The following is a 26,903-nucleotide window of genomic DNA, read 5'->3' as shown; positions in this document are numbered from 1 at the left end:
AGAACGTCAAGGTGGAAATACATACAGATTCTTCACTGTGCCAAATGTAGATGTGCAGGCTCTCAAAACAAACGTAGTAACGTAAATTCAGATAGAACACCCTCCTCTGAAGCCTTATAAAAATACCAGTGCAACATAGAGCCATTTTACAAAACAAATATCTTTATAGAAAGGTATTTTAGTGGTATATGCTGAGGTAAATAATAAAAACAGACCCAACAGAGGGCATGACCAGTGTTATGGAGAACTCCGGATGAAATTTGGCCAAAAGGCTATTTGTTTTATAAAAGCTAATATTTACCTACCAGTTATGATCCCTGGTAAGGCGCTTATTGCTATAATACTTCAAAATTATTCTTCAGTTTACAAATTGAAAAATATACGAAATTAGATCTGTATGAATGTTAGGTATTAGCTGTCACAAATTTTAAAAGGCATTGTACCAAGTTTTCTTAATTGTTTACTAACCAATTTGATTGTAGCAGGTAAATAAACTACAGCATACATTTTACCTGACACCATGCATCAAAATCACCATAAAAACTAAGTTTATCAAAGTCCAACTCCACAAGAAAAACATGAAAAAGTGCAAATTATGTACCCAGTATTTCTGTCACAGCTGTTTTTTCTTAATATGGCATGAAAAAGGTTTACAGCATATATTAAGAAAATTCTTACAAGTGTTCACCTCAATGCTTATATATATACAACATTTTGCTCAAAGTGCTCACTATATGAAAAAACTGATTGGATAAAAATATTAAACAGTGCTTTCTGAACGTTCAGGGAAAATTCATGTAATACATCAGTCCCGTTTGTCTTCCTCTTCACTCAGTGCAATGAGATGCAGAAGTCACATCAACTTCATGAAAACTTTCCTTGCCACATTGCCAGAAAACCTCAGTTACAGTGGCATTCTTGGCGTCCCATTGGGAGTTGGTCTTTTGTTTTTTTGCATGTGGCTTTGATGTTTTCGAGATCTCACTACTTTCATTCTCACTTCAAATACTTCTTGTATGGCTTTTCGAAAACAATGGAAATTGTAGTCTATTAATCCTACAGAGACAGAAATATTTTTCACATTAGTAAAAACATTTATACAAATCAGGTCATGAAAAAATTGCTTATGTTCTACATATAGTGAAGTAACACACTGAAGGTCATAATCAGTGACTTTTACAGGCATTTTTTTCTGTGCTAAGCAAAAGCATGTTTGATAAATATACATGATCTAGTGAGCATTACAGTTCCATACTGTCTGATATTAAATATACTTATTAGCCTTAAGAAAAACCAAACAGAAGTTCACTGGCAGATAATGAAGTTTAACTTAGAAAGACCTTTGAAGAAGTGCTCAGTATACAAGAAAAAAATTAAATCTCTCATAGAATACGATGTCATTTTGTAAATTTGCCTTCCAGAATAACTGATAAAAATAAGAAACATCTAATAATCAGGATTTTCATTTTTGACAATGGATATTTGATAGAAATATTACCAAGTAACAGCCAGCTATACTTCATCTTACATTGTAATTTAAAAATAACAGGCACGCTGTTAAGATTATATATATATACATAACAAGGAGATAACGTTACCTTGTGAGTGTGCTTAATGTAATCCCACAGAAAAGCTGTAAAGCCATACTGGTAGTCACTCGGAAGACTTACTGGGTGTTACAACTGTGTAATACTGCACTACAATTTTAGAACTTTGGTATTGGGCTTATGACCTCATTCAAAGTTAACATTAAAGCTTTCTGAACTCAAATATTACTGCATTTTTCACTTCAATTTCCCTACCAGGAGACGATACATATTTTAAGTGGTTTAATTCCACCATGTTACACTTCTGTTTTTTTCCAGGAATTATTTTCCCTCTCCCCAGAGTTCAGCAAAATATTATGTGGAATATCATCTGGCACCAAAAGCTAATCTTTACAATACCCAAACTGTACTGGTAAAGAATACAGGCTACAGCACGTAGCATGTAGACACAACAACCTGGTACAGTTGTGGACAAACCCAAATGGGTGTTTATTCAACATGGTATCTTTTCTGAAATAGTGTTCTTAGTAGGTATGTTGAAGTAACACTTCTTACTCTTACAGCAGAAAATGACTGCATCTAGCAGTCATAGATAAAAAAGGTAGTACGGGTATGAAAGAGAAATTCAACCAGTTGAAGTTCTATAAAATAAAAGCTAAATAGCCTGTCACACCGTCAGCAGCCATGGTACGAGTACTGCATTCACACATCAATGCTTACTGGTGAATTAATATCACAAGATGGGGACACAGCCCAGATGATCACTCACTCTTCCATTGCTCAGTTCATGTCTCTAAGACCAGTAACTCAGAGCAAGCAGAACGATCACAAACTATGCTTTCAGTATTGACCTTGGCCAGGGTCAGAAAGATAATCAAGAAATTTTATGCACTTCAACACAAAGTATGAAAGCCACCTAGGCACCAAATATCAAAAGCCTCTTTTCAGAGATGAGAAAAGCAAGAACATATTTCTTTCTATCAGAGTTTGAATAATTTCCCCTTGGTTATGGCACACAAGCTGTCCCAAATGCGTCTGCTGGCGCCCACAGGTACAAATCAACGTTAGCCAAGAAAAACTGACACATTCTACTGTTGCAGATGGAAGCTTTACTGCAGTTGTTGTAAACTTTCATACACTTTCATATCAGAAAGTTGTCAAATACATTTGTGATTTCATCTTATCTTAATGCCAGCACAAATACTTCATGCCTTTCAACATGTTATGTAAGCTCTATCAAACTACACTTACCTTTAATATTTGGGATAAAGCTAGAGACTGTTATCAGCTAATGGCAACCATAGTTATTCATTAACTCACTAATATAAAGGAAAAGTAAAGCAATACTACAAAAGAGAAAAAATACCTTTTCTCTCAAAGCTTTCTTCTCTGACAAAACAAACAAGAGCAAGGAATTTTGTCACCTCTTTTAAATAAAGGACAGTTGTATTGTTCAGTTTTATGATTGCCATTGATTCCTTGTCATAAGGAGTTCCAGTGCCATCATCTTTTAGCCTAAAGGACAATATTCAGACAAACAAACAAGAAAAGATAAGCCACCAGATGAGCTAACAGAAATACTCCCACACTGGCTCCTTCACCAGATAATCTCAAATTTTATGAAATTTTCATTTTAACCTTTCAGGGAGACTCTTCTTCAAACTAAGTGCAATGCCAACTAAGAAGACATAAAGGTTAAATCATTTACCCTATCACACACCAAATCTTAGATTTGAGGCTAGAAATCAGATTGTTTGATTGCCAGGTGCCTGAACTGGAGCCTTATTTTACCCTCTGTTAGTTACCAGACATTTACTGCAAGGTTCTCATATCGCTGTGCTATATTATGACTTTATCTAAAACCTGTGAACCATTAAGTCTGTATTGGTAATTCTAAATCCAGTAACCTTGCCTGAGCAGTGGCAGCTGACTGATAGTTTAAGCCATCATGAGACTTTCATCATGAGATGCTGGCTTTTGCAATATCACATCCTGAAAAGAGATTTCTCCCTAACAGATGATGTGTCATGATGATAACTTTATTAGTTTCGTACCTTGTAATTTTACTCTCATTCCTGAATACACATACAGATCTTATCAAATGGGTTATCACCAACCTCCCAGAACAACTAGTATCAATAATATATTAACGTAGCAAGTTCCACAGATGCTCCAGGAACAGAGGACAAGAAATAAATTGTAGTACCATGTTGTAGGACTATAGCTAAAAACATGGCAAGGAGATTTCTGGTGATAAATGCTAAATAGTTACACAAAGACAGTGGCAAGGTAACATTCTGTTCTTGTGCAGTCACTAAAGTGACTCAAGGATCTGAACACAGTAGAATGTATAAACTTAAGAGAAAGGTATTTAACAATTTGCTGTTAAGTTCTAATGCTTACTGCACAGCTGCACTAAGATTCTTTTTTGTACTCTTGAAGAGGGCAAGAAATCCCTCAGTGGGTAAGAATGCAAGACTACTAGCACATTTTAAGCATGCTGCAGTTTAGCCTGCAAGTCTAATGTATCTTAATGCACTAAATCTTAAGGTGTCCCTGCCTTTCCTAGGAGTAGCTCCCATTACATTTGGCCAGGAGCCAAGCCATTTAAAATGTAACTTGCAAGGAGATGTACATGCTACCCCAGGAGATCTCCAATTGCTAATGTGTAAGAAAGGGAAAATGAAAAATAAAAGAAAATAATAAAAAAAAAAATAATCAAACCACAAAGGTCATGCAGGGAGAAGAAGACAAACTGAAGGAAGAGTGAAGCAGCATTCTGAGGCCAACAGAGGCCACTAGCTATTAAAGTAAATAAAATTAAATGTGGCCCCACTTTTTTTTTAAATGGGAGGCATCCTTCTGTTGCCTTTGTCCCTGGGGAACAAAAAGATAACGTTTCCTTTTTTTTTGAGTGAGTTACTTCCCACTCCTTCCTCCAAATAAAAATATCACCATAAAAAGAGGATAGTGTTCACAAAAGAGGCTGGGCAGAGGAACAGTGCTTGTTGCTGGCAAGGGATCTATTCCTCTGAGGCCTGCTGCTTCCTCCCTCTCTTCTATCCTGACAACTTACTCTGGCAAATTACACATTCTCATTATTGTTTATACTCACGTCACTCTAATTTTGAGGCCATTCAAATTCTAGGTACATAGTTTTATGAAAAACATTAGCGATTCACTTACCCATATATACAAGAAATGTCAATCACAACATCTATCATATCACAGCAGAGCTCGTAAGTTTGCATATCCACTGGAGTACTGTCCGTTGCAATATAGATCTTACTGACTACATCAAATAAAAATGCTTTTTCAATCCCAGAATTCTATTTAAGAGAAGAAGAAAGAAAAATAAAATGGAAGCCATGTTTTCAAATTAATACGAAGCTTACTGGTTCCCCTACTTGCCTGTTACACAAAAGCTATGCTGAAGAAATGCAAGTTAAACTGCAATCAAGCTCATTTTGAAAGAACTATACATACAGCACTGTCATTTGTAGCAAACCTTGATGCTCATAGACCTCCCAACAGTTTCTGCCTCTGAGCAGACGTAACACCAAGTTACACTCCTAAACTTCCCCTCTCTGGAAAACATCTGGAGAGATTACATTTATTTTCAGTGAAAAATGCAGGGGGGGGATGTAAATCTTCCAAGATCAGGCTTTGAGGGGCTTTTGATTGTAGCAATGGACATAAAAAGAGAGCTGTCATTTAAATGTATTCTAGCTGGACATGTAAGCAGGTAGAAAGAAAAAGAAGAGGCTGATGGACAAAGATAGTAGTGTTTGAGAACTAATTTCTCAAGGAAATTGAGAAATTGTCTCATCAGGTTCTGTAGCTGGTTTACTGTCTGACTCCTTAAAACCTCTTTTAGAATCACAGGAGCAAGCCCAGTATTTTGATGATGCTCTTTCAGTTTTCACATAGCATTGGTGGTTAAGGCCATGTTTGTAATGCTAAAGCTTGCTAATGTGATGACAGCTATGTTCCTGCCAAGCTGATTAAGACTCTCTCTGTACTGGAGATGTATCATATGTAAGATGCCATGAGCCTCTGCTTCCTGGAAAAAAAAAAAAAAAAAAGAGGAAAAATGTGTATGGCTTAACTGGGAACAGTAGACTTGCCTGCTGGTATCAAGGGATTGCACCTGGGCACCTGTCCCAGCATGAACACAAAGGGCAATTTCCCAGTACTGCTAAAGCGCAAGCTATAAAATATGCTTCAAAATCCATCTATACAGGAAGAAAAGCAACTTTCTCCCATCAAACCAAGTTTTCTCCATGTATGGGCTTTCCTTTTTAATATGGTTTGGACTGCTGCCACAGCTACCAAGAAACACACTGCAAACCCCTAACAAGTTTTAATGGCTTCAGCTTCCTTTGTAGTTACAGAACTTTGCCTTTTTTCTTCTTTCTTAAGTCAACTATTTATCACACAGTTAAGAGACTAGAGTGACCCTCTCACTTTCCAAATTTCCTGAAATAGGTAGAAATATGTCAACACTAGGTATGCTATTCAACAATGGCCAGCAGTATTTGGGGCATTTTCTTCTTAAAGAGGCTGAATTTTTCCACCATTGTACATACAGCTAAGGCTGGAAACATCCATCAATAACAACAGATTATAGAGGTGAATTTCTTGCATTTCATTATGGAAGACTCCTTGAGTGGCACATTTCAGCAACTCATTAGTAAAAATAATATTCAAAATAATGTATACACTGTGGGTATCTTAGGTACATGGGCTGAAGCACATGATGTACACTGAAAGTCTCAGAGAACTGTTTTTTTTCAGCCTGGAGAAGGCTTATTGTTCTCTACAAATACCTAATATAAGGGTGCTCAGAAGATAGAGCCAAATTCTTCTCAGAGCTACAATGTTGAATGACAAGAGGCAAAAGTACAAGCTGGAATTCTGACTTGATACAAGAAAAAAAAACCAATAGCATTAGAGTGGTGAAGCACTGGGAGCACACTGACCTGAGAGTTCGTAGTTTCCAACCTTGGAGATACACAAAGCTAAACTGAACCCAGCCGTGAGCAACCTGCTCCAGCTTGCCTGACTCCAAGAAGGAACTGACCTCTGAAAGTCCCTGGCAGCCTACATGTCTCTGTGAGTCTGTGTTTTCTGAGCACTAAGAACAAAAATGTATGTATATTTATTTTGGTTATTCTGGCCATATGCAGTAGTTTTTAAATAATAATTCTGACAGCACCTCACATACTTCAAATAAGCCAAGATCCACCTGTAAATATAAGTATATAGCCATAATTCATTGCCAAAATACATATTTGAAAATACAAAACCTTTTAGACAAAGTAAGTTGGAACTCAAGCCCTGTACTGTCATTCGTGAGGACTCAATTATAAAATTGCGTATGATAGACAGATCATGATCATTTCAGCTGTACAGGTAAGATGTAAATTATTATGATGCAAGTGACAATATAATAACATTTAAGAATGAGAAGTGATTTTTCTATCTCAGAACTCCAGCTGCTACAGCCTGCCTGTATTTGCAGTGACAGTTTAAAAAGTTTTCATCTTAAGATGCTATGCCTGCTGGAAAGGGCAGACCTTGGTGTGTTAAACTATGCTCATTTTCAATTGAAACTAATACATCATGGTAGGTCAGGCTGAGAAACTTACTTCTGTTGAACTTTGTATGGTGACAGAAACCTCTGTGAAAGGGTAGGATGGACTACCAGGAATAGTGTAAAGAATACGAGAATGATTCGTGTCAAGAATTTAGGAATCATTGTTACCAATGCACCTGTGACCAGTGTACCATGTGTGGAATGTACAAAAACGACCTTGATTATAATAAATGTTGCTGTCAATGTAATGATGGGAAAGAAGAAGAAATGGGTCAGTTATTAGACGACCCTTTGGGGGTTTCCGAACGATTAGATCAGTTTTTAGGCCCTAATATTTATACATGGGAAGAGATACAGTCAATATTGGGAATATTATTTACTGCAGAAGAAAGATTTATGATTAGGCAAGCCGGAATGTGAAAATGGGAGAGATGACATCAACAGGGTCCTCCTGGAGAGCAAAAATGGCCTAAGCAGAATCCCTATTGGAATAATCAGAGTGGCCATGACAGACAAAGCATGGCAGACTGTTATAAATGCATTATTAATTGTTGTCTCTGTTACAAGTGTTGTAAGATTTTGGTCTTGTGATTTTGGTGTTGGTGACAGACTTTTATAACTGTTAATTGTTAGTTTGATACAATGTTAGTCTCTGTCTCGAGTGCTGTAACTGTGTGGAGTGTGTCTGTGGGATCCTGTGTGTGTGTGTGTGTGTGTGAATGCGAGACTGATACTAGGAAATCAGCAGAGTGGAGAGATCTTGAAAAAGAATCCTTTAGAGTGCATTTTGGGCACATTTGAAAGAACTGGGTTTCCTGGGGACTCGGTAAATGAGAAAACGTTGATAAAATATTGTAACCAATGATGGCTTTTGTATACTTTGGAAAATCAGGAAAATAGCCTAAAAATGGAACTTTAAACTATGATACATTGTTACAATTAATGTTGTTTTTGAGGGGACAAGGAAAATGGGATGAAGTAATGTATGCAGGTATGTTTTTTCACTTTAAGAAATCACCCCAAGTGACAGATGAAATGCAAGATTAATATAGCTCCGACAGATTCCTTAATTTTGGCTTTAGAAAAGGATAGGGAAAAACTGAAAGTTAAGTTGACGATGTTCAGCCTTTGATATTGGGGAAAGATGTTTAAAGTTAAAAAAAAACAGTAATTGGGAAGATAGATTAGAAAATCATGTATCACTGATACCTCCAAGAGGATCACCCTCTGCATCTGTCCTATCTGATATTGATAAGGATGAAGAGATTGCTGTCACTGGCAACAAGGGGCCCATTCACATTCAGAGTTAAGAAGGGGTTAAACCAGAAGTGCTGTTTCAGAAGTAGGCATCTGCAGCCCCTGCAGAGCAGGGTGAGCACCTGTGGGAAAAAAAAAAAAAAAAAAAAGGGGGAAAAACAAGGAGGAAAAGTGGGGGGAGCTTGAGTAGCTCCTGTGTTTGAGCATGGGATGAGTGCTGGGGCAGGCAAACAAGTGGGAACGACTGACAAGGAACCTGGGGCTTTTACCCTAGCAGATCCACTGGTTAAATTAAAACTAGGGGCTAGAGGAAATAAAGTGGAATTGTAGTGGATACAGGAGTAACTTATTCAGCGTTAAATCAGAGGGAAAAGATCTTTCTGAAACTCTTAAAGTACAAATTGAGAAAACAAATAGGAATGCATAAAATTTTTATGCATCCTAAATTCTCCGAAATCTTTATTAGGCCAAGAAGCAACATTTAAAGAAGGCAAAATGGAATTAAGAGTTAAAAATCAATTAATTGCAGTTTTGAGTTTATCTTTAATTCAACAAAAAAAAGCGAACAGGAGGACCTCCCTGAAATAGAAGAAATACTTAATCCAGGTATATCTGGGAGTATGGACATCTGAAATACCAGAAACGACAGTAAGAACTCCTGAAAAAGGGTGGACACACACGTCACAAGTAAAAGGACCCATAAAAAAATGGAAAGTTGTGACTGAACCTGGAGGCACCAAGATGACCCTCAAGAGGACTTAAATAAGTAACTGAGGGAATTCATATTGACTCTTGTAAATATTTATGGGAAAAACAAATACAACCGACATCATTTCAACAAATAATAGGATAAGGACCAATATCAATCCATGTCCTATCTGTAAACATTGCAACCTATATATTAGGGCAAGATGTCCCAAATGCTCAAATTACATTATTACTCGTAGAGAAGACGAAGAACAATTTCTGAGGAATCAATTACAGTTCCTTGGCATTCGGTGTGAAACTACCACCTTGTTGGAACAGTTGTTGTGGGTCAAATACCTACCAGAGAGGCCAAGACCGGAGGGAATCGGTGCTGCAGCTGGAAAGGTCTGCCCAGGGCTGCAACCCCTGGGGCTGTGACCGCTGAGCACTATGATACTGACCGGACCTCTTTTGGTATTGGTTCTGATAGGAACCATACGGGAGAATGCCGTGGCTTCTAAAAGCATTCCCAACAACTGTAGTGAATGCACTACCACAACTAGACAAAGGAGAGTAACCTCTCAGACGCTGGTCTATCACACCGCATATGTATGTAAAGGAACAATAATCGACTACTATATATATAACCAAACCCAACATGGACTTTGTAAAGAAAAAAAAACAATTGAAACGATATGTTTTAATCCAAAAGAACTCCTCTATCAATATTGGGTAGAAATAAGAACAAACTCAGCAAAAGGAAGACTAACAGCAGAAAGCCAAATAATAGCTAATTTAAGTCACCCTGTATGGGTAACTTTTGATGCCTGTGACACTATTGATGATAATTTTTATTCCAACTATGGAAACTTGAATTGGAGAAGATATTATGGGGGACGTATTCAATTCCTTTTAGCATGAAATGGAAACAGGAGTCCAATATGAAATTCCCACAGTTACTAAAAATCTCTTTGTAAATCTTACTAAAAATATAACTAAAGCATTGAATGTAACCTACTGCTATGTCTGTGGGGGAACCCACTCATTGGTAATATTAAAGACTAAAGCAACTCCAATATTATCCGCAGCTCGAAAGGCAGTTATTAGATTAGAAGCCAAGCCACGAATCAGTAAGTTACATAAAAACAAATGGGGAAACTGTAAAGAATACGAGAATGATTCGTGTCAAGAACTTAGGAATCATTGTTACCAATGCACCTGTGACCAGTGTACCATGTGTGGAATGTATAAAAACGACCTTGATTATAATAAATGTTGCTGTCAATGTAATGATGGGAAAGAAGAAGAAAGAAGGGAATAAGCTAGTCCCCTCTTTAATCATTTAGACTGTTAAAACAATAAGGAACGCTTTTAGCTTTGTTTAGCTGCTTGAATGCTTTAAGGGGTTTAAGTAACCAAGGAGACACATCCTATTAAATATACGGGTCTAAGATTGTGGTTAAGCTTGTGATCTTTCTGTTAATGTATTACCGAGAAGTTTCAGTATGTTTCTTTACCTGGAGAGAAGACCCCAGCAACGAGACAGAAACAAATGAAAAGGAGCCACAACGAGTTTTGGGCAAAGAACACAACAGGACTGGCTAGAACTCAAAACCAGGAACTGAAACCCTGGACCAAGAAGTATAAGAGACTGTACCCCAAAAACCCCGGTGTGCGTTGTTGGCGGAGCGGAGACTCCCCACGCAACCAGCGCTGCTTGCTTATTGCCTCTTGATATTAATCAATTGTAATAAAATAATTAAATCAGATCATGGCCAAGGCTAAATTTTTATAACAATAGTAACCACTAAATTGTACCAACATGACTGCAAAGACTTAATTTGCCAGAGTTTTTAGTACAACTAAAAAAAGCAAAGGATTTGGCAGAATGCTTGTGAGGAAATTGCTTGAGGGAAAACAGTACCAGCACAAACAGGTCATAAAAAAACAGGAAACAGTGGACAAAATATACTCTTCAAAGAGATATTACCGCATTAATGCTCAGTCAGGGAAAATGACAGTAAGAAATCAGCTGTTTCTGTTACTAGAGGAGGAGTGTTCCTTATTAGAGAAACAAAGGCCAACAGCTGCCTTATGCAATTGAATGAAATGCTGCTATTGATCTCAATGAGAGCAGGGTCAGACTAAGCACTAGTTACCTCTGACACAACCCTACAGCTTGGAAAGAAGATGGAACATGAGCTAGAAGCTCTATCAAGCACTCTGAAGTGATGTAAGAATACTCTATGGATAATATGAACCAAGACAGTCATTGTGAAAGATCTGCAGTGAATAGATGGGATTTTATTTTGGATAGGTAAAAACCATGACGTAGCTCAAATTCAAACCACATTTCTCAGCTACTATGGGTGTGGTAAAGTAGGCAGTTTCTATTCTTTAAATGGAATGGGTTCAATAAAACTGGTAGCATTACTCCAGTTCCTAGGTTAGGTAAATGGGCTTTTTTCCTTCTTGAAAGCAGGAAGAGTAAGCGAAAATTTGGCCCTAAAAAGTCATTTTTAGAAGACTTTACAGAACATCACCAGTTACAGTTAGGAATGAAATCTGGTCAGTTATTTTAACAGGTCTTACAGCAAACAGCAGACTTCATGAATTAATTTTAAATTCTACATTTGAGTTTACATATTATTAAATTTAAATAAACAAATCTGTACTTAATCTTATTGCTACCATGATAACGCATTGTTTGTTTTTAATACATACTTTTTAACTTTCCTCCAAGAAAAAAAAAACCAATAACCCTAAAATCAGAATCCACATTCCTGTTTCACGCAAATTGATTGAGTGGTGACAGTAGTGGTGAAGTGGTGAAGAACAGACACCCTTCTATATGAAGTGGTAAGAGTGTTAGTCAGGTGAGATTTACATGGGGTTTGAATGCCAGATCAACTACTATTTTATGATTTACAAGTAGTTACATTAAAGAAAGTAGAGACAGTATTATCACACTGATGGTTCCTCAAATGTGTAAGTGAACAAACTGTGGCACTACAAAGTTAGGCAAAAACCTGCTGTGAACTTAAGAGTGATCACAGTTCTATTTTTGTAGCCATCAGCTTTTTGTATTGCAAGCCTCCATGGCATAAATGAAAGCATATCCTCATGACACATTGCTTCAAAACCCAAACTAGAAAACCAATACACGCACACCGGCTTCCTGAGGCATAGCATGACCACTGTCAAGATTTGTTGTCACAAAGTTGCTAAAGTAAAGAGGCTCTCACTAATTCTGGAGAGTGATGTTTACTCTTCCTGTGGTGGCAAATAGTCATTCTAAGTCTCCTGTCTATAGATAGAAGACACTTGTAAAAACAGACAAGACACAGTGATGCAGCTACACCTTGCTCAAGGTCATTAACAAAATGGACTTTGCTCTCTTTGGAGATAAGAAGCAGCCTGAGACTCTCCATACTGAATACTGCAGTGTACCTCTCTCACTTATTTGGACTTCTCATTCATTTGGAAGACTTGCTCTTCCTCACAAATTACATCTGCTATTCTAGATATTACTGGATCTGGATGTTCCAGAAACACAAACAACTGTCGTCAGTCATTCAGGAAGCAGGCTGTGTTTGATTCATCTTGTGGTTTGGTACAAATTCTTTGCCAGCTCCAAACACTGAGGAGACTCCATATAGAGATCTAACAAGCAGCATGAGTGAATGGAGTGACTGGCACAAGGAGGACTACCATTCAGATAGCTTTCTCTTTAAGACTGTGTAGCATATTCAATATCAAATTGCTGCAGAACTGTTGTCATCACTCTTTTCATTACCTTACTGTCCTAAGTCTGGGTTTGAGATTCAATGGTAACTGCTACACAGTCCAGCCATCTTGGTACAAACAGATTTTTGTAACAATTACGAAATAATTAGTAACATTATGAAATAGCTAATTTGTTCCTCAATAGTAAAAGAGTGAGTTTTGGACAGACTTTCCTCTAATCCTAGCTCTCCCTTTCAGCAACACATCCAACTTTTTTCTCTCTCCGCTTTCACAGCCTACGCTGAGAAACTGTGAAATCTGATTTTATCTTACAGGCTGTTGAATAATATTAAGTAAGTTCATTACATCAAAATCACAAAAAGGCACAACAAAATACCATGGTTGGAAACTGGAGCTTGAGAAATTAATACTAGATGGAAGGTGCAAAATTAGAATACTGTGAGAAAGCATACAGTTTCAGAAGCTGCTATAACCTGACTTAAGGACCACCAAAACAAGAGTTCCCCCTTTTCAAAACCTACTGTGCTCCCCTTTGCTCATGACCACATGTTCCCAACTCTTATCTTGTGCCAAAACAACAGCATGTCTGACTCCTCCATGACCTGCTTTTAATTGAACAGTGCATTAGTGTGTGTCACAGTGACTCCACGAGGGATATGGAGAGTGTCAGTACCAGTACGAAGGACAGGAAGGGATCACACATACAGGAACAGTGGAGCAAGCAGTTTACCTCCACAATGATAACAAGCCACTAGGTATACAAAGCTTCAGAGTATACTGCCCTTCAGAGTAACTACAGAAGCGGTGAAAATTGTGAAGAACTCTACCTCTAAAAATGTCAAGACAAGAGAAAAGGTAAACTTTGATACAAAGTAGAATTAATTCTAGGAAGCACTACAGACAGCTCTACATAGGAGGTCAGACTAGATAATGTTAGATAATGCTCCTTGAGGAATTTATTTATCCAAATTTTAAGTACTACTTAAATGCATGCAGCACAGACCTTTGCAACATTCAGATTAATGTATGAGCCGAAAAGTTATGACTACTAACCCACTCTGTATGATTCAGGAAATACTGTGAGTATCTCAGCAGCTCAGCAACACTGTTTTATCAGGCAGAGAGGAGAGGCTAAGCTGCAGTGGGTGCATTTCAACTAAGTTCCGATAATTCCTCTGAGAGTTCATATTGCTCATTATCTCTGAGAAGGCAGTGAACAGAGTATCATGCATGTTGGACACAGCCGGATCTACAGACAAAGTATATAACAAGTACTTACTGAAATAAAGATGTTAAGCAGGTTTTCCAGTGTTGGGAGCTGTGGAATCAGTTTCTGTACCACTTTGCTAAATGCTTCAAATATAGAATGATCATATATGCTTGTCAGATAAAAGCTGGAAAAAAACGTTACCACATTTTCCTTTTAGCCACATACTGTGAACATGATGTACCTTTCATAATATGAGTGAAATGAAATATTGTCAAACAGCAAGTGCCTACACTTCTGCAATTACACCTTGTGATCAAAAATCACATTATGATGGAAGCATAGAACTTCATCACTGTTTAAGAAAAAAGACAAACTAGACACTGCAAACTAGACCACCTTGATGTAGAACATCATGATGCAACTCCCACCTTGGTTTTCTTATGAAAATACTTTTTAAATTGCATGAGAGGAATATTAGAGGTATGTATGGTTTAATCTACTTCTTAAAAGCTGTGGACCCATTTATCAGTGCAATGATGCAGTCAAGTAGTTAAGAGCAGGAAAAAGCTAGCATGTTCATAGAGCAAGTCTCTCTTTTTAATATATTTGCACTTGGCTTTAAGTGCTAAGAAAGCCAGGACAATTTGATGTCCTCTAGTTCCACTAATCCACTAATTTTTCATTATTTGCTACAATACTCTGCTTTATCAGCAGACTTAAGGCAAAGATGCAGCACCTGTCTTCCCAAATGGCTCCAAGCATGCTGCAGCAGGTAAGGACTTGAGATTGGGAGGGGACTGTGAGGCAAAAAGGTTCAAAAGCAGCAAAAATGATGTAGGTGACGTATACACTCTACTGGCTGGAGTTCTACTGCTTGCTGCCACTGTCCAAGCAACTTATTCCAAGACAGCAGCTGCAGCAAAATGGGTAGGACTCTGGCATATCTGTCATCTGGTTTTAAGCACATCTCTCCATCTTTCTCTCCAAGACAGCATCAGAAATAAGATACTTTGTTTGGTTCAGGTCAAATGAAGTGTCTCCGATTATCCTTTTCTTTCACATACCAAAAGCTTGCAGCCGGGTACTTTAAGAGAACAGAAAATGGTAACTTGTCAAATAAGCTGCTCTCTTTTGGGATTCTCTGCACAGCAGGCTTTCTCACCTGAGGTGAATCTTCTCCAATCCAGCATCTGCAAGGTCATCATTTGCCCTTTGATGAATATCTCTTTGTGTTTCAATCTTGTGATCATCAGATAAACCATCCACTTTATGGATAAAGATTTCAAAATTGATATCTGGATTCACTTTATAGGCTCTGGTAACAGTAAGATGCAGCCGAGCTAATGCTTCCATATAATCATCCTAATGAAGAAAAAAGAAAAGCTACAACTGTAGGAAAGTTCTTAAAATATATATGTAAAATTTGACAATACTTAATTTTAGATAATGCTACAGTTCAACAACAGCTTAATTCGTTTATTTCTTGTAAGCAGAAGCCTGAGCCTACATCCAGCATGTGCACCAATCTCATGCTGTCAGCAATCAGATATATGACCAAGAACCTGGAGGTTAAAGCAAATTAGTTAACTTTTGAACATACTGTAGAGAGATTAAAAATACCCAAGCAGCTCTCTGGGTTTTAGTGACTTTCTTTCAATGCGTGTCTGTGATATAGGTTACTTATTTGTTTGGAAAAAAAATCTAGGTTTTCCAAACCATTTGCCTACTGCTGAAAGAAGAAAACAAAAAGGTAGCTTAAAGCCCCTTTTTTACCTGAGAATCAATAACAAATATCAGTGCTCCAGTGCCTCTGAAAATCATCTCATAGTCAAACGTAGGGTCGAAGAAGTCAATTTGCCCAGGAAAATCCCATATCTGAAAGTTGACAAAGGAGCTGTTGGAAACATCTTCTCTGCAGATCTTGTTTGTGCTCTCCAAGAAGAGAGTCTCATTCGGCGACATTTTGTGAAAGACAACTTTCTGAATGGAAGACTTCCCACTTCTTCTCAATCCCATGAGGAGGATTCTCGGCTTAACTTCAGTACTGAAGGGATCATTGAAATCCAAAACTGAATAAAATCACACAAGAAGAAAAGTAATATAATATGGCAACATAATTAGCAACTGCCAGATAAAATGCATTTGACATTTATTTTTCTGATATTGTGACTTGGATGTATGCAAATGTTACCATCTTTAAGCTTATGGAGAGGTTATAGGGGCATTTTAATTTGAATGATTTGCCCCTTTAGGTTATAGTATCAGAAAACCTATTTCTCACTTGTAAGACAGAGACTGGAGAAGGCCCGTTTGCTCAGTTTGTATCTGAAAAATGTGTTGTCGCACACAGACATCCTAAAATACCTGATTTTAGTCTAATTAACACTATCCCATATACATTCTTCTTTAAAAGAATATCATCTGTAACAAATACCCTTGTCAACTGACAGCTAAATCATGCTGCTGGAAGAAACAAATGTTTGTGTTAGTTACATCTGTGTCATCTTCCTAACCCTCTGTGAGGGCCTCCTTCCTCTTAAATACATAAATAAAGTAAATAAATAAACAAATAAAACCCCACATCCCAGGAGTCATAGGAAGAGGACAACTGAACAAGCACAGAGTTCCTCTCTGTTGAGACTTACAACACAGTACTGAGCTCACAAGGAGTCCTTTTCTAAGGTGCTTAGGATTTCAACTGCTGTTGAATAATTTAAGTTGTGATCTGTAAAAGTTTGTTTTCTAATAAATAAGATTACAGCATATCCTCTGTCTATTTGCAAAACAAAGGCCTGGGAACACAGTGACATCATTGTGTTACCTATGCCAGTTTGAAACTGATAGCGCTAAACCAGAGCATAGTGCCATCGAAGTTATATTATCATAAAGGTAGTTAAAAGGAGTGAACTATACTGTTGTATCTGTATAAGGACATGAATGTATCCACGCCTGTAAGCACACAAACTTCAGTTTCAGGTATCTCTAATAAAAACAGCTACAGCAGTCTAAATTGCTGCATTTAGCTGGCCTGTAACTTTGAAATGTCCTTCGGTGCTTAGCTGGAAACAGTACTGCACGTAGATGTAAGAAGTTTTCAGACACCTCTGTGATACCGTGTGTGTGGTGTCAAAGACAAGGAATGCAAAAAACATGAGTTTTCAATGAGTTGTCCATCTACAGAGTAGGGCTCACAGCACACAGTGGTCAGGTTTAAAATACTAATTAGACAAGAGGCTAAGCACACTAGCTGTCAGGCAGACCTTCACCCACTGCAGCACAGACTTTTCAAAATAATTACACTTCTTTCTTTTTCTTCTGGGATAAATGTTGAATTAGACGAAACCAACACACATCAGTTCACACACATGCTTCCTGCACATGCCCTGCATATGTTACCAACTTTACACCAAAAGTAGAAAGAGCCAAACCAAGAAACTCAGCAACAACAACCTGAACCTGTTCATTTATTACATAGCCTTATGGGCTAAAAAACATGGAAAGCTTGAAGGAATCCTTTAGGAGCATGTTCTGCACCTAGGGGTGGTGGTCACATCTGTCTTCTTGTGTTCCTCAAGCCTCACTCGCCAGTTTTAGAAACACAAGAGCAACACATACCTAACAGGAGAGCAGACAACTCAGTCTGTGCCTCCTGAGCTTCAGTTAGAGAATTAGGGCTTCTCAACTAAAGGCCTTGCAGTGTTAGCATAAAACATCCCTTGGCACCATCTACTGGCTCCTGAGTGGTTATGCCACTCAATGTGGGCCCATGTCACCACAGTGACTGACAGGAGTTAAAAACTCACTATCAGTGGGATCCTATCCATTTTAAATACATTTGAAAGGCCTTGACAGGTATTAGCACTTACTGTGCTCTTGTCAATTACCACACAGAAAACACTGCCAGGCTGGAATAGTATGCAGATGAAACTCCTTCAAGCAGAACAGCAATAGGTTTTCTACTATTCATAAGAATGTCATCGTCCTTACACAGCCATGGCCAACTTTTGCTGATCCACAGACAACAAATTTAGTAAGTAATAAACTGCTGCTCTACTCTTCCTGTCAACCTCAACAGTGATAGTACCCTCCTGTGGCTGCAAGAAATGTGGCTGCAATACTTCATACCTATAGAGGAATAGTAAGCATCTGCTCTAGGCTGACATAATAATACTTTATGTTTGGTGGGTACCATCTTGTCAATAAAGCAAAACAAAGGTAAAGGACTTGACAGTGTTTCCTCCACCCCACTCTCTTCTTCAACGCACAATTTTTCCACAGCTGCCAAATGCAGAGTCAATTTCATTAATGTACATCTACCCATACATCATGCAATTTGCATTTTGGCCATCAGAAGGGAAAATAATTTATTCAAAGCTTTATAATAACTTTATAAAGGCATGTGAAGACCAGTCTTCTGGTTGAAACTTTACTGCATGTTTCAAAAAGCTGACCTCCCTTTTGCTCTGTACACAAGAGATCTTGCGAAGTCTAATTTGCTGGAGGTTTGCACTTTTTGTCCCCTTCCTCTCCCCACCACAATAACACCAACTTCCCCCTGTATGTCTTACAACATATCCTCCAAATAACAGATATGACATGCTGTGGCTGATCTGGAGCTCAACACATAGTGGTTGGTTAGAATATACATACGTGTCCACCAGTTTGCCCACTGCTGCCACAGAGAATCTGCTCGCCTGTCCCTCTGCGAACACTTCCATTTGGGTTTCTCTTCTGAATGCCAGTTTTCATACAATTTGAGGGAACTTAATCATCTTTGAGACATCTTTCATTCAAATTTTGGTAGACAGCAGTTTTCAAAGCTCTGACCAGTAATGAAACGACTTCAAAACAGACTACTTACACAACTCCCTTTTCTTTAAAAAATAGTCTAAAACCACACATGTATCTAAAAATACATTTTAAATAACTTGGGCTTTTAACACTGTTGTTGTGTTAAATTATTCCAGGCTGTTAGATGTTTATGGACTGTAGTATTTACTAGAAGGAAAATGCTTTATATTAAAGCAATACTAAAAAAAAAACAACAGTTGCAAGTGCAAACAGTTACCGATAAGAATGAATACCAGCTTTTCTGCTAGTAAGACTGTTTATTTAGGTTCTGAAATCCTGCCAGTTCAAAGAGAGGGAAATGTAAATGAGTATCATCCAAACCTGACTAGATAGCAAGGCTGCTATAGCAGTTTCCTCTGAGAGAGAGTTAAGAGATTACCTTATATGTAAAGGACTTGGACAATGCACTGCCTGCCCACATTCCTTTGCAGAGTACATGACAACTCCTCCTTTAATTTGCCACAGAAATGCCAATAGATGGATCACTGCAACTTCCCAGACTAGGTTACTAAGTGATATCATAATATGCTTAAGAGAAACATTAAACTCTCTATAAATTCTCATTAAATTCTCTATAAGGGAAAAATAATATTCCATTGTGCGATTAAACACATTTCCTGCCTCATTCACTTTTGCAGAGTAAATGTTATAAAATGCCAGTTTCTAAGGCGTATCAACAGCCCTTCCTATTTTAAATTTTCTCAGCAGCCTTACTTGAAACTGCTGAAGAATTGCAGAATTATGAAGAACAGAAGTCATGCTGGTTAGAGGCTGCATCCTGAACTCTTCGTTAGGTAGTGGTAGGACAAGGGGTAACCGGTTCAAACTTACACTGCGGAAGTTTAGGTTAGATACAAGGAAGTTCTTTACTGTAAGGGTGGTGAGGCATTGGAATGGGTTGCCCAAGGAACTGTTGTGAATGCTCCATCCCTGGCATGGTTCAAGGCCAGCTTGGATGGAGTCTTGGGTGAAATGGTTTACTGTGAGGTGTCCATGCCCATGGCAGAGGGGGTTGGAACTAGATGATCTTAAGCTCCTTTCCAACCCTAACTATTCTATGATTCTATGAAGTACTCACAAATTAAAGCACTTTCTCCACAGAGAAGCACTTGATTCCTTACAAAATTTCTGTAATTGCAGCAGTGTCCTTGCTCAGGGAGTGCTGTTTGTGTGCCCTGCAACATGCAGAAGAACCCAGCTCTGAGGAGTTAACTGAGAACTGCACATAGGAGTCCTGACCTGTCTCACCAGGAAGCACAGTAACAATGAATATTTTAGTATCTCTTCACACTGTTAGAGATATTAATTGATAACTAAAATAGTTTTTGATGCCCATCCTGAATTCCACATCAATTGCAATTAATTGCCAAAGCAGGTGACTTATCAGTGCTTCACAGGCATGTGTGATGGGGATGCCACAGTGGAGGGTGTATTTGTAGATATCACCAGTTTTCAAACATCCAAATAAAGCACTGCAGTTCATCTGCTCAAGTGACATCAAGACAAAAGAAATTATTTTGCTCATGTTACCATCTGTAAAGTAACAAGCCTCTCTAAGTTTAGTTTTAAACTAATACAGCTAATAATGTTTTGCTCTTTAAGGTTTTTTTCTCCACTAATACAATTATGTTATTTTTAGGCTTCAACCTTTTTGTGTAAAGGAGAATTGGCAGTTCCAAACTTTCCACTCATGTATCTTTGAGCCCATTGATCTCATAGCATTTCCAGAGCTACTGTGACTGTGATAATTGCAGCACTTTGGAGTGCTGTCAAGACACATACAGTGAACATGTTCAACACTAACTGATCGCCTGAGCCAAAACTGTTAGCAGAAAAAGCTTATATACAATCAAGAAAGCTGTTCAGCTACTATGGGTTCATAAACATTGCAGAAATACCTGGCGGAAGGAAATTCTTGTGGCAAAAGAAAATTCTCAGAACCAGAAGACCTGGTTCCACTCTGCCACAAGTGCAGCACTCTGCAATATGTCTTAAAGCTACTTCCTCGAACACTCTGCAGAGGGTTTCCCCTCCTCTGAATACTTTTTAATTGCTTATATCAAAACGTGACTGGGCTTTACGTGAACTTAAGTGCTGTAAGGTCTGAATATGATACTACATGTAAAGAAAAAGAAATAAAGAAAAGTACAAGAGCCATGGGAGACAGGCTGCAGACAAGAAACCAGTATAGGATGAGAAACGACCAGTATGAAGTTTTGAAATCTTCATGCCTACAAGCACAAATTATGCTTTTATTTGTTAAGCCTGGCTTTTCCCTTCACTTTCAGCAACCATGGATTGAAGCTGTTCTCATGTTGCCCTTTCCACTGTTTCTTTGTAGAAAAGTAGAGGCTGTGGCACTGCATTTTGGACTACTTACTGTACAGAACGAGGAAGAGAGAGGACAAAAACTGGGAAAGCACCTTGCTCTGCAGCCCAGTGTTAAATACACAAAACACAGACCTAAATCCTAACACCCTCTATTAGAGATGCCCTATGGCTCTTTCTCCAGAGAATTCAGAATGAAAACCAGGGGATCTGGACTCTTAAAATAGGCCTTTGTTTTAATCCTGTATTAAAAAAAGGTCCCTGCATGGACTGTCTTTCTCCTGCTATTCAGAGTGTAAATGTTTCTGTTATGTATGACAGTCTGGTGTTACTGTGAAGAAGCAACTGAAATTTTTAGCTTAGTCTAACAAAGTTCCTATTGAAAAACATCCAAATCAATTCCTCTGAGGACAGAATATGGATTACTTCTCTACAGAAAATGCTAAGTTAGCTTAGCACAAAAGAAATATGCTAAAAATACATTCACTTTGCATGGGAATAAAGGTAATTCTTTAGCAGCGTCAAGTAAGGCTTTAATTAGTCTCAGCTACAGCTCTTACACCCTAGCATTCCCACAGCCTTTAACCATGCAGGCTTATACTCAAAGCACTGACACCCCCCCCAAACTGCATTAGTCAGGGTGATAATTCTCATAGCAGCTTGTAGGATCGGGCCATTAAGGAAAAGGGTTCTGCATGCTAATAAACAAAGTAGCCTTAAAACATGCAGCCTTTTATTATGCTTTTATAGAAAAGCAATTCTTTTTCACTCTCAGACACCGAAAGTTCTCCAAGCTCCTTTGTAAAATATGTCTCAGAAGAATGAATTCAGGCTCTGAACGAAAGCAACAGGCTCTGAGCTGACATTGCCTATTTTTACTGAATGAGGCTGCTTTCCCTGGTGAGCCTATCCTTCCTAGCATCACCATCCATGCTGACACAGATATGCAGCGCCTAACGTGGGTCCTCATATACACAGACAGACAGCAGACGTTCAGTGGAACCTGCCACTGTGGGGACTGACATTCACAGCTGCAGAGCAGCCCTGGACACGGAGCTGCGTGTTGCCACTGCCCTGTATAGCCTGACACCCAACCCCACCACCTCCCTGGCATATTCAAGTCACTTCATCAGGCCGTGGCCCCTAAGAACTAGTAACTCTCACCCCAGCCATGGAAAACACTGAAAGGAGATTACCCGCACACACATTGCCTGCACTCCTTTTGCTTCCTCTTTCCCAGCCCTTCCTGCTACCTGTCAGCCCTCACCCTGCACCTGCCTCAGAGCTCCATGCTCGCTCTGGCCCCACGGTCGCGCCCTGCGAGCACCCCGTCCCTGTCCTCGTCCTGTCCCCTCCCATGGTCACCAAGCAGCATCCCCCCTCAGCCCGGCCCCCTACCCCGCTCACCCCCGGCTCACCGCGGGTCGTCCTTCCTCCGGACGCCACGTCTCCCCCACAGCGCTCTCCCTGGCTCACCCTCCCCGTACCCCCAATTCCACGGGGAGCCTTGCCTCCTCCCTGACCCACATCCGCAGGCAGGCAGGCAGGCCCGACCCCCGGGAGCCAAACCTCACCTCCCCCTACCCGGCCGCTGACCCGCTTCACCCGCATCTCCGTGGACACGGGGCCGGCCCTGCTCCACACCTCGCCTCCCCCCCACACCCGCGCTCGTTGCCGGCCGCTGCCCCGTAGCTCCCTCTGCGGCCGGGGGCAGCCCCACGGCGGCCGCGGCGCAGCTTCCCGCCACCCCCGGTGACGGTGGGGTCGCCGTGGGTGGCACTCACACGCCTCATCGCCGCCGCTCTCCGCGTCGCCGTCCGAGAAAGACTCGGCCCCATCGGCGTAGCCCGCCAAGCCCACGATCTCCTCCTCCTCTTCCTCCTCCTCGTCCCCCTCTTCCTCCTCCTGCAGCTTCCTCGGCACCTGGCTCATGCCGGCCGCGCTCCCGGCGGGGTTTCGAGGGCCCCTATTCCTCCGGGCAGGCTCGGGGAGCGGGGGGGCCAAGGCACCGCGCTGCCGCCGCTCCCCTCCCCCGCTCGGCGGAGCGCGCGGCGCAGCCTGGCGGCGGGGCGGGAACAGAGAGCAGCGGCGTGACCCGCGTCACCTGACGCGGCCGGTCACGGGCCGGCGGCGCCTCCGCGCTCGTCTAAGCCCGGTTCTTAGGCCCAGCCTTGCCGCTGGCAGGCAGAGCCCCTGGCGTTGCGGTACTTACAGGCGGGCTTCGGGGCTGCCGGGAGCCGCCGCTTCCCACCGCGGGCCTAGAAGCACCCGTGGGAGCGGCGCACACATACAACGCTGGCCCTTGCGTGCGGGGGGGGGGGCGGAAGGGTGAAGGGAGCGGCGGTCTGCAGGACGGAAGCTGCTGCTGGTGTGTTTATGACAGGTAGCCTGGCCGTCGGGGCCTCTGGGTCAGTCAAGCCGTGTGCCTCACCCTGCACGGAGCCCAAAAGCGGCTGTGGGGGCACTCCGGCATCACCCCACACGTCCTTCTGCCTTCAGTATGTGGGAGACGGTGGGACTCTGGTCAGCTCAGCTCGCAGATCCACCGTGCCCGCTTGGCGCTGCTTGTGGTCTGTCCCCTGCTCCTTCCATCCTGACCGTGTGGTCATACGGCTAGGTTCAAAATGCTAGGGCAGGCGCTAATGGTAGGTGCTAACATACCTATAATGTGGGTGAGATATTATTTCAGAAATAATGATCTGGATGAATGAGGACTAAAGAAAGCAGTGGGAGTAACCCTCTGAAGAGGATGGGATTTTGAAGACCCTAACAGACTGAGGTGCACTGGACTGCCTGCCTCAGGAATTTCCAGTGCTGCTGCTATTGTCTTGCACCAGTCTGTGCACCAGAGCATGTGCATTAGTCACTGTCTGTCATTCTGTGCTGCCCACTGTGGTGACTGGCAGATGAGTTCCTGATTCTCCAGCAACGCATTTTCTTCTGTTTCTTTTTCTCTCGTACTACTTCTTCCTGTCCTGTGCTGTGCCCCCTCCCTGCATTCAGTGTAATGGTTGGACTTACGTTTGGAGTCTCCACGTGTTTCCTGCGGGTGATCATTTTCCCACCTCTACACTGTGTGGCAGTCATATTACCAGGCTTTCCAAGCTGCACTAACACACTTGAGGTAATGGACGCATGCTTTTGTTCAAGAGACGAAGGGGGAGAAATCCCTCTAGCATTCCACACAGTGACTGATTTACTAATACATGAATTGATTGAAATGCTTTTCTTAATTCTCAACAGCTTGAAAGTTTTGCTTTAACAGATTAGGAAAAGATTATGGGAAACATTTCAAAGTTAAATCCCATACAAGGAATTAGGACTTGAGTTTGGAGCAGGATTTTTTTACCACTTGTGTTTTCTGCACTGTGTCTTGGGGCAGCCCTGGGGAGGGAATTCATCTGTGGAAAACTCCTGATGGAAAGAGGAGGAGAGTTTCCAGGTCTGTAATGAAGGACCATCCATCTCACTCACCAGTTGACCACATCTGTGCAGAAAGGGCGTAAGTTTCAAGGCCAGCTATGGGGAGTGTGTCTTGCCTAGAAATGACTGTCTACATTAGCTTTCTTTTATGCTGAGAGGTATGAAACATCACCAGTGAGAGACAGAATAATTTGGAGATATTTAAATACTAAGTCAGGGTGTAGAAGCTCAGGAATGAAAGGACTGGTTACAGTGCAGCTCTTGCCACAATAGTGATATCAGTGGCCTCCTGCTTGACCGCAGCTTCGTCTTCAAAGCCATGCAAATGGTAGGCCCATTGCCAGATAGGTTTTTAGAGTAGAGCTGAAGCCCTTCTGCCAAGCCCTTGGCAATATAATCTGTCACTGACTCTACCTATATAAGCTTCAGGACTTGTTCCTCCTTTGTCATTTTGCCACCAAGTTGTTCTCTGTCCCCTCTGCAACTGGCCATTTCCTTCTTTCTTTTGCATCAGGTCATGTAATTTTGAAGCCAGTTGCATGGTACCCAGCCTTCAGTCACAGAACTTGTAATAAGGGCAGGTAGACAAGGTGGTGAGTCTTTGCATATGCAACATGTGCAGTACTAGATGTGACTGGACTTCGTCTGTGGGAAGCTGTGGTGCACAGATGTGACATACTTTCTGTTTCAAGCACCTAGGGAATCCCCTCATGAATTTCCTTCCCAATGGTAAAAAAAAATAAATCCAGAAGAATACAAAATTAGCTGTCTGGAGTAAAAAAGGGAACTGTCCCACTGACATCCAGACAATCACAGGAGCCCATCTGCATCTCAGTTTGTAGGATCATGGCAGCGCCTCATCCTGCTTCTGTTAAAGGGGGAAAACTCACATTAAATACATTGGTGGCAGATCACTGCCAAGAAAAGTGTTTTTCTGTGATGTGTTAACATCTTGTTTCTCAGTCATAATGATCAAACATAGCCAAAGCAGTCCTGCAAAAATTTACATATCTGGAACTTATTTAACATACAGCTGAACTGTTACACAAATACTTTGACTGCATCAGAACTAGATGGTGCTGTGATACTTCAGTGTTTTGTCCATGTAGGGCATCATCCTGAGAATGCCCCTGAGCCAGAGGGGAGACCTTTGGAAGCAACTCGCACTGGATCAAAGACTGTTCTAACATTAACTTCAACCAGTACTTTAATAAAGGCATTTTTATCATTTCACACTGCTCGCACAAGCTTGTCTCTCTCCTGTACCACTGTCTACAGGTGGTCCATCTAATTTGCCTCCCTACCAAACGAATTGGTGCTGGTGTGTGAATTACTGACGCACACACATAAACTGCCCCCCCCCGGCTTTGGTGAACCTAAGGGGTGGGTGAGTGTGGTGGTCAGCAGGCACAGCCAGCTGCCATGTCAGCTCTCTTTGACCTTCAGCCCAGGCTCCAGAGCCCGCTGACTGCCTCCCTGCTGGAGCACGTCTGGCGTCCCCGGCACTGGGCTTGTTTGTACCCCTTCCGCTCCTCCACAGACTATTACGAGGAACAAGTAATTCAGGAGAGCACCCAGCTCTCTAGGAGCCCCTGCACAGCCACAGCCCGGCCTTTCCGACCAGCAGGGCAACTCGTCCCGCTCGAGGCCAGGCCGGTGGTCAAGACCAACCTCCACGCAGGTGCTGGGCAGAGTGGCCGTGTCCCCACGCCTTCCCCGCTTCCTCGGTAGGGAACGGCTGCAAAGGGTCCGAGTCGGGCCTGTCCTGTCACGGCCCCTCGCCGGGGCGCAGGCGGGGCGGGCTGTCGGGGCGCTGTCCGCCCGCCCTCTCGCCGCGGCCGCCAGGTGTCGTCCTCGCAGCGAGCAAGGCGGTGGTGGGGGCGCCACCTCAGGGGCAGCCGATCCTGGCCCGGCCCAACCCGGCCCGGCCCGGCCCAGCCCAGCCCAGCCCAGCCCAGCCCAGCCCGGCGGCGGAGGCGCCGTTGGAGACGGTCGGGCTATGCCCGGCCCCGCGCCTGACGGGGATCGTGTGCCACGGGGGGAGCGCCGGTGAGCGGGGCGGAGCCGCCGAGCACGCGTGGGACTCCAGGCGCGGATCCGCGTCCTCTCGCCGGGGCTGCGTGTGGCTGTGGTGGGGCGGCGAGCGCGTCGTGGCGGGCTGCGGGCTGGCGCCGGGGGCCGCGGAGGTGGCGGGGCTGCAGGTGGGTGCGGGCCTTGCGAAACCAGCGCTCGGTGCCCAAGTAATTAAAAGTGT

The 26,903-nt window shown here is 41.7% G+C and overlaps 1 protein-coding gene across 1 annotated transcript; it reads right to left on the bottom strand.

Annotated features, from left to right (window-relative positions):
- Positions 1–140: 140 nt before the first annotated feature.
- RRAGD (Ras related GTP binding D) lies at positions 141–23,277 on the bottom strand. Its single transcript, XM_057432087.1, has 7 exons — positions 23,011–23,277; positions 15,821–16,116; positions 15,210–15,409; positions 14,117–14,231; positions 4,734–4,876; positions 2,914–3,062; positions 141–1,056 (listed from the first exon to the last, which is right to left on the bottom strand). Exons 1-7 carry the CDS (start codon positions 23,156–23,158, stop codon positions 905–907), a joined length of 1,203 nt encoding a protein of 400 aa, XP_057288070.1. The 5' UTR covers positions 23,159–23,277; the 3' UTR covers positions 141–904.
- Positions 23,278–26,903: the final 3,626 nt, after the last annotated feature.

Source organism: Pezoporus wallicus, unplaced genomic scaffold (genome assembly GCF_028554395.1).
Source record: "Pezoporus wallicus isolate ANWC-B61680 ecotype Strahan unplaced genomic scaffold, APGP_CSIRO_Pwel_v1 contig_4847, whole genome shotgun sequence".
In the NCBI taxonomy this organism is placed as follows: domain Eukaryota; kingdom Metazoa; phylum Chordata; class Aves; order Psittaciformes; family Psittacidae; genus Pezoporus; species Pezoporus wallicus.
Note: the sequence above shows the minus strand (reverse complement) of the source record. Positions and strands in the feature narration are given on the sequence as shown.

What these genes read in the sequence shown, in the direction of transcription:
- RRAGD (XM_057432087.1), bottom strand. Translation starts at nt 23,158, where the DNA reads ATGAGCCAGGTGCCGAGGAAGCTGCAGGAGGAGGAAGAGGGGGACGAG. An exon ending in TTGGAGAAGATTCACCTCAG is followed by an intron (nt 14,232 to 15,209) that starts GTGAGAAAGCCT and finishes GTTTTTTTCCAG; the next exon opens with CTTTTATCTGACAAGCATAT. An exon ending in GACATTTCTTGTATATATGG is followed by an intron (nt 3,063 to 4,733) that starts GTAAGTGAATCG and finishes ATTGTCCTTTAG; the next exon opens with GCTAAAAGATGATGGCACTG.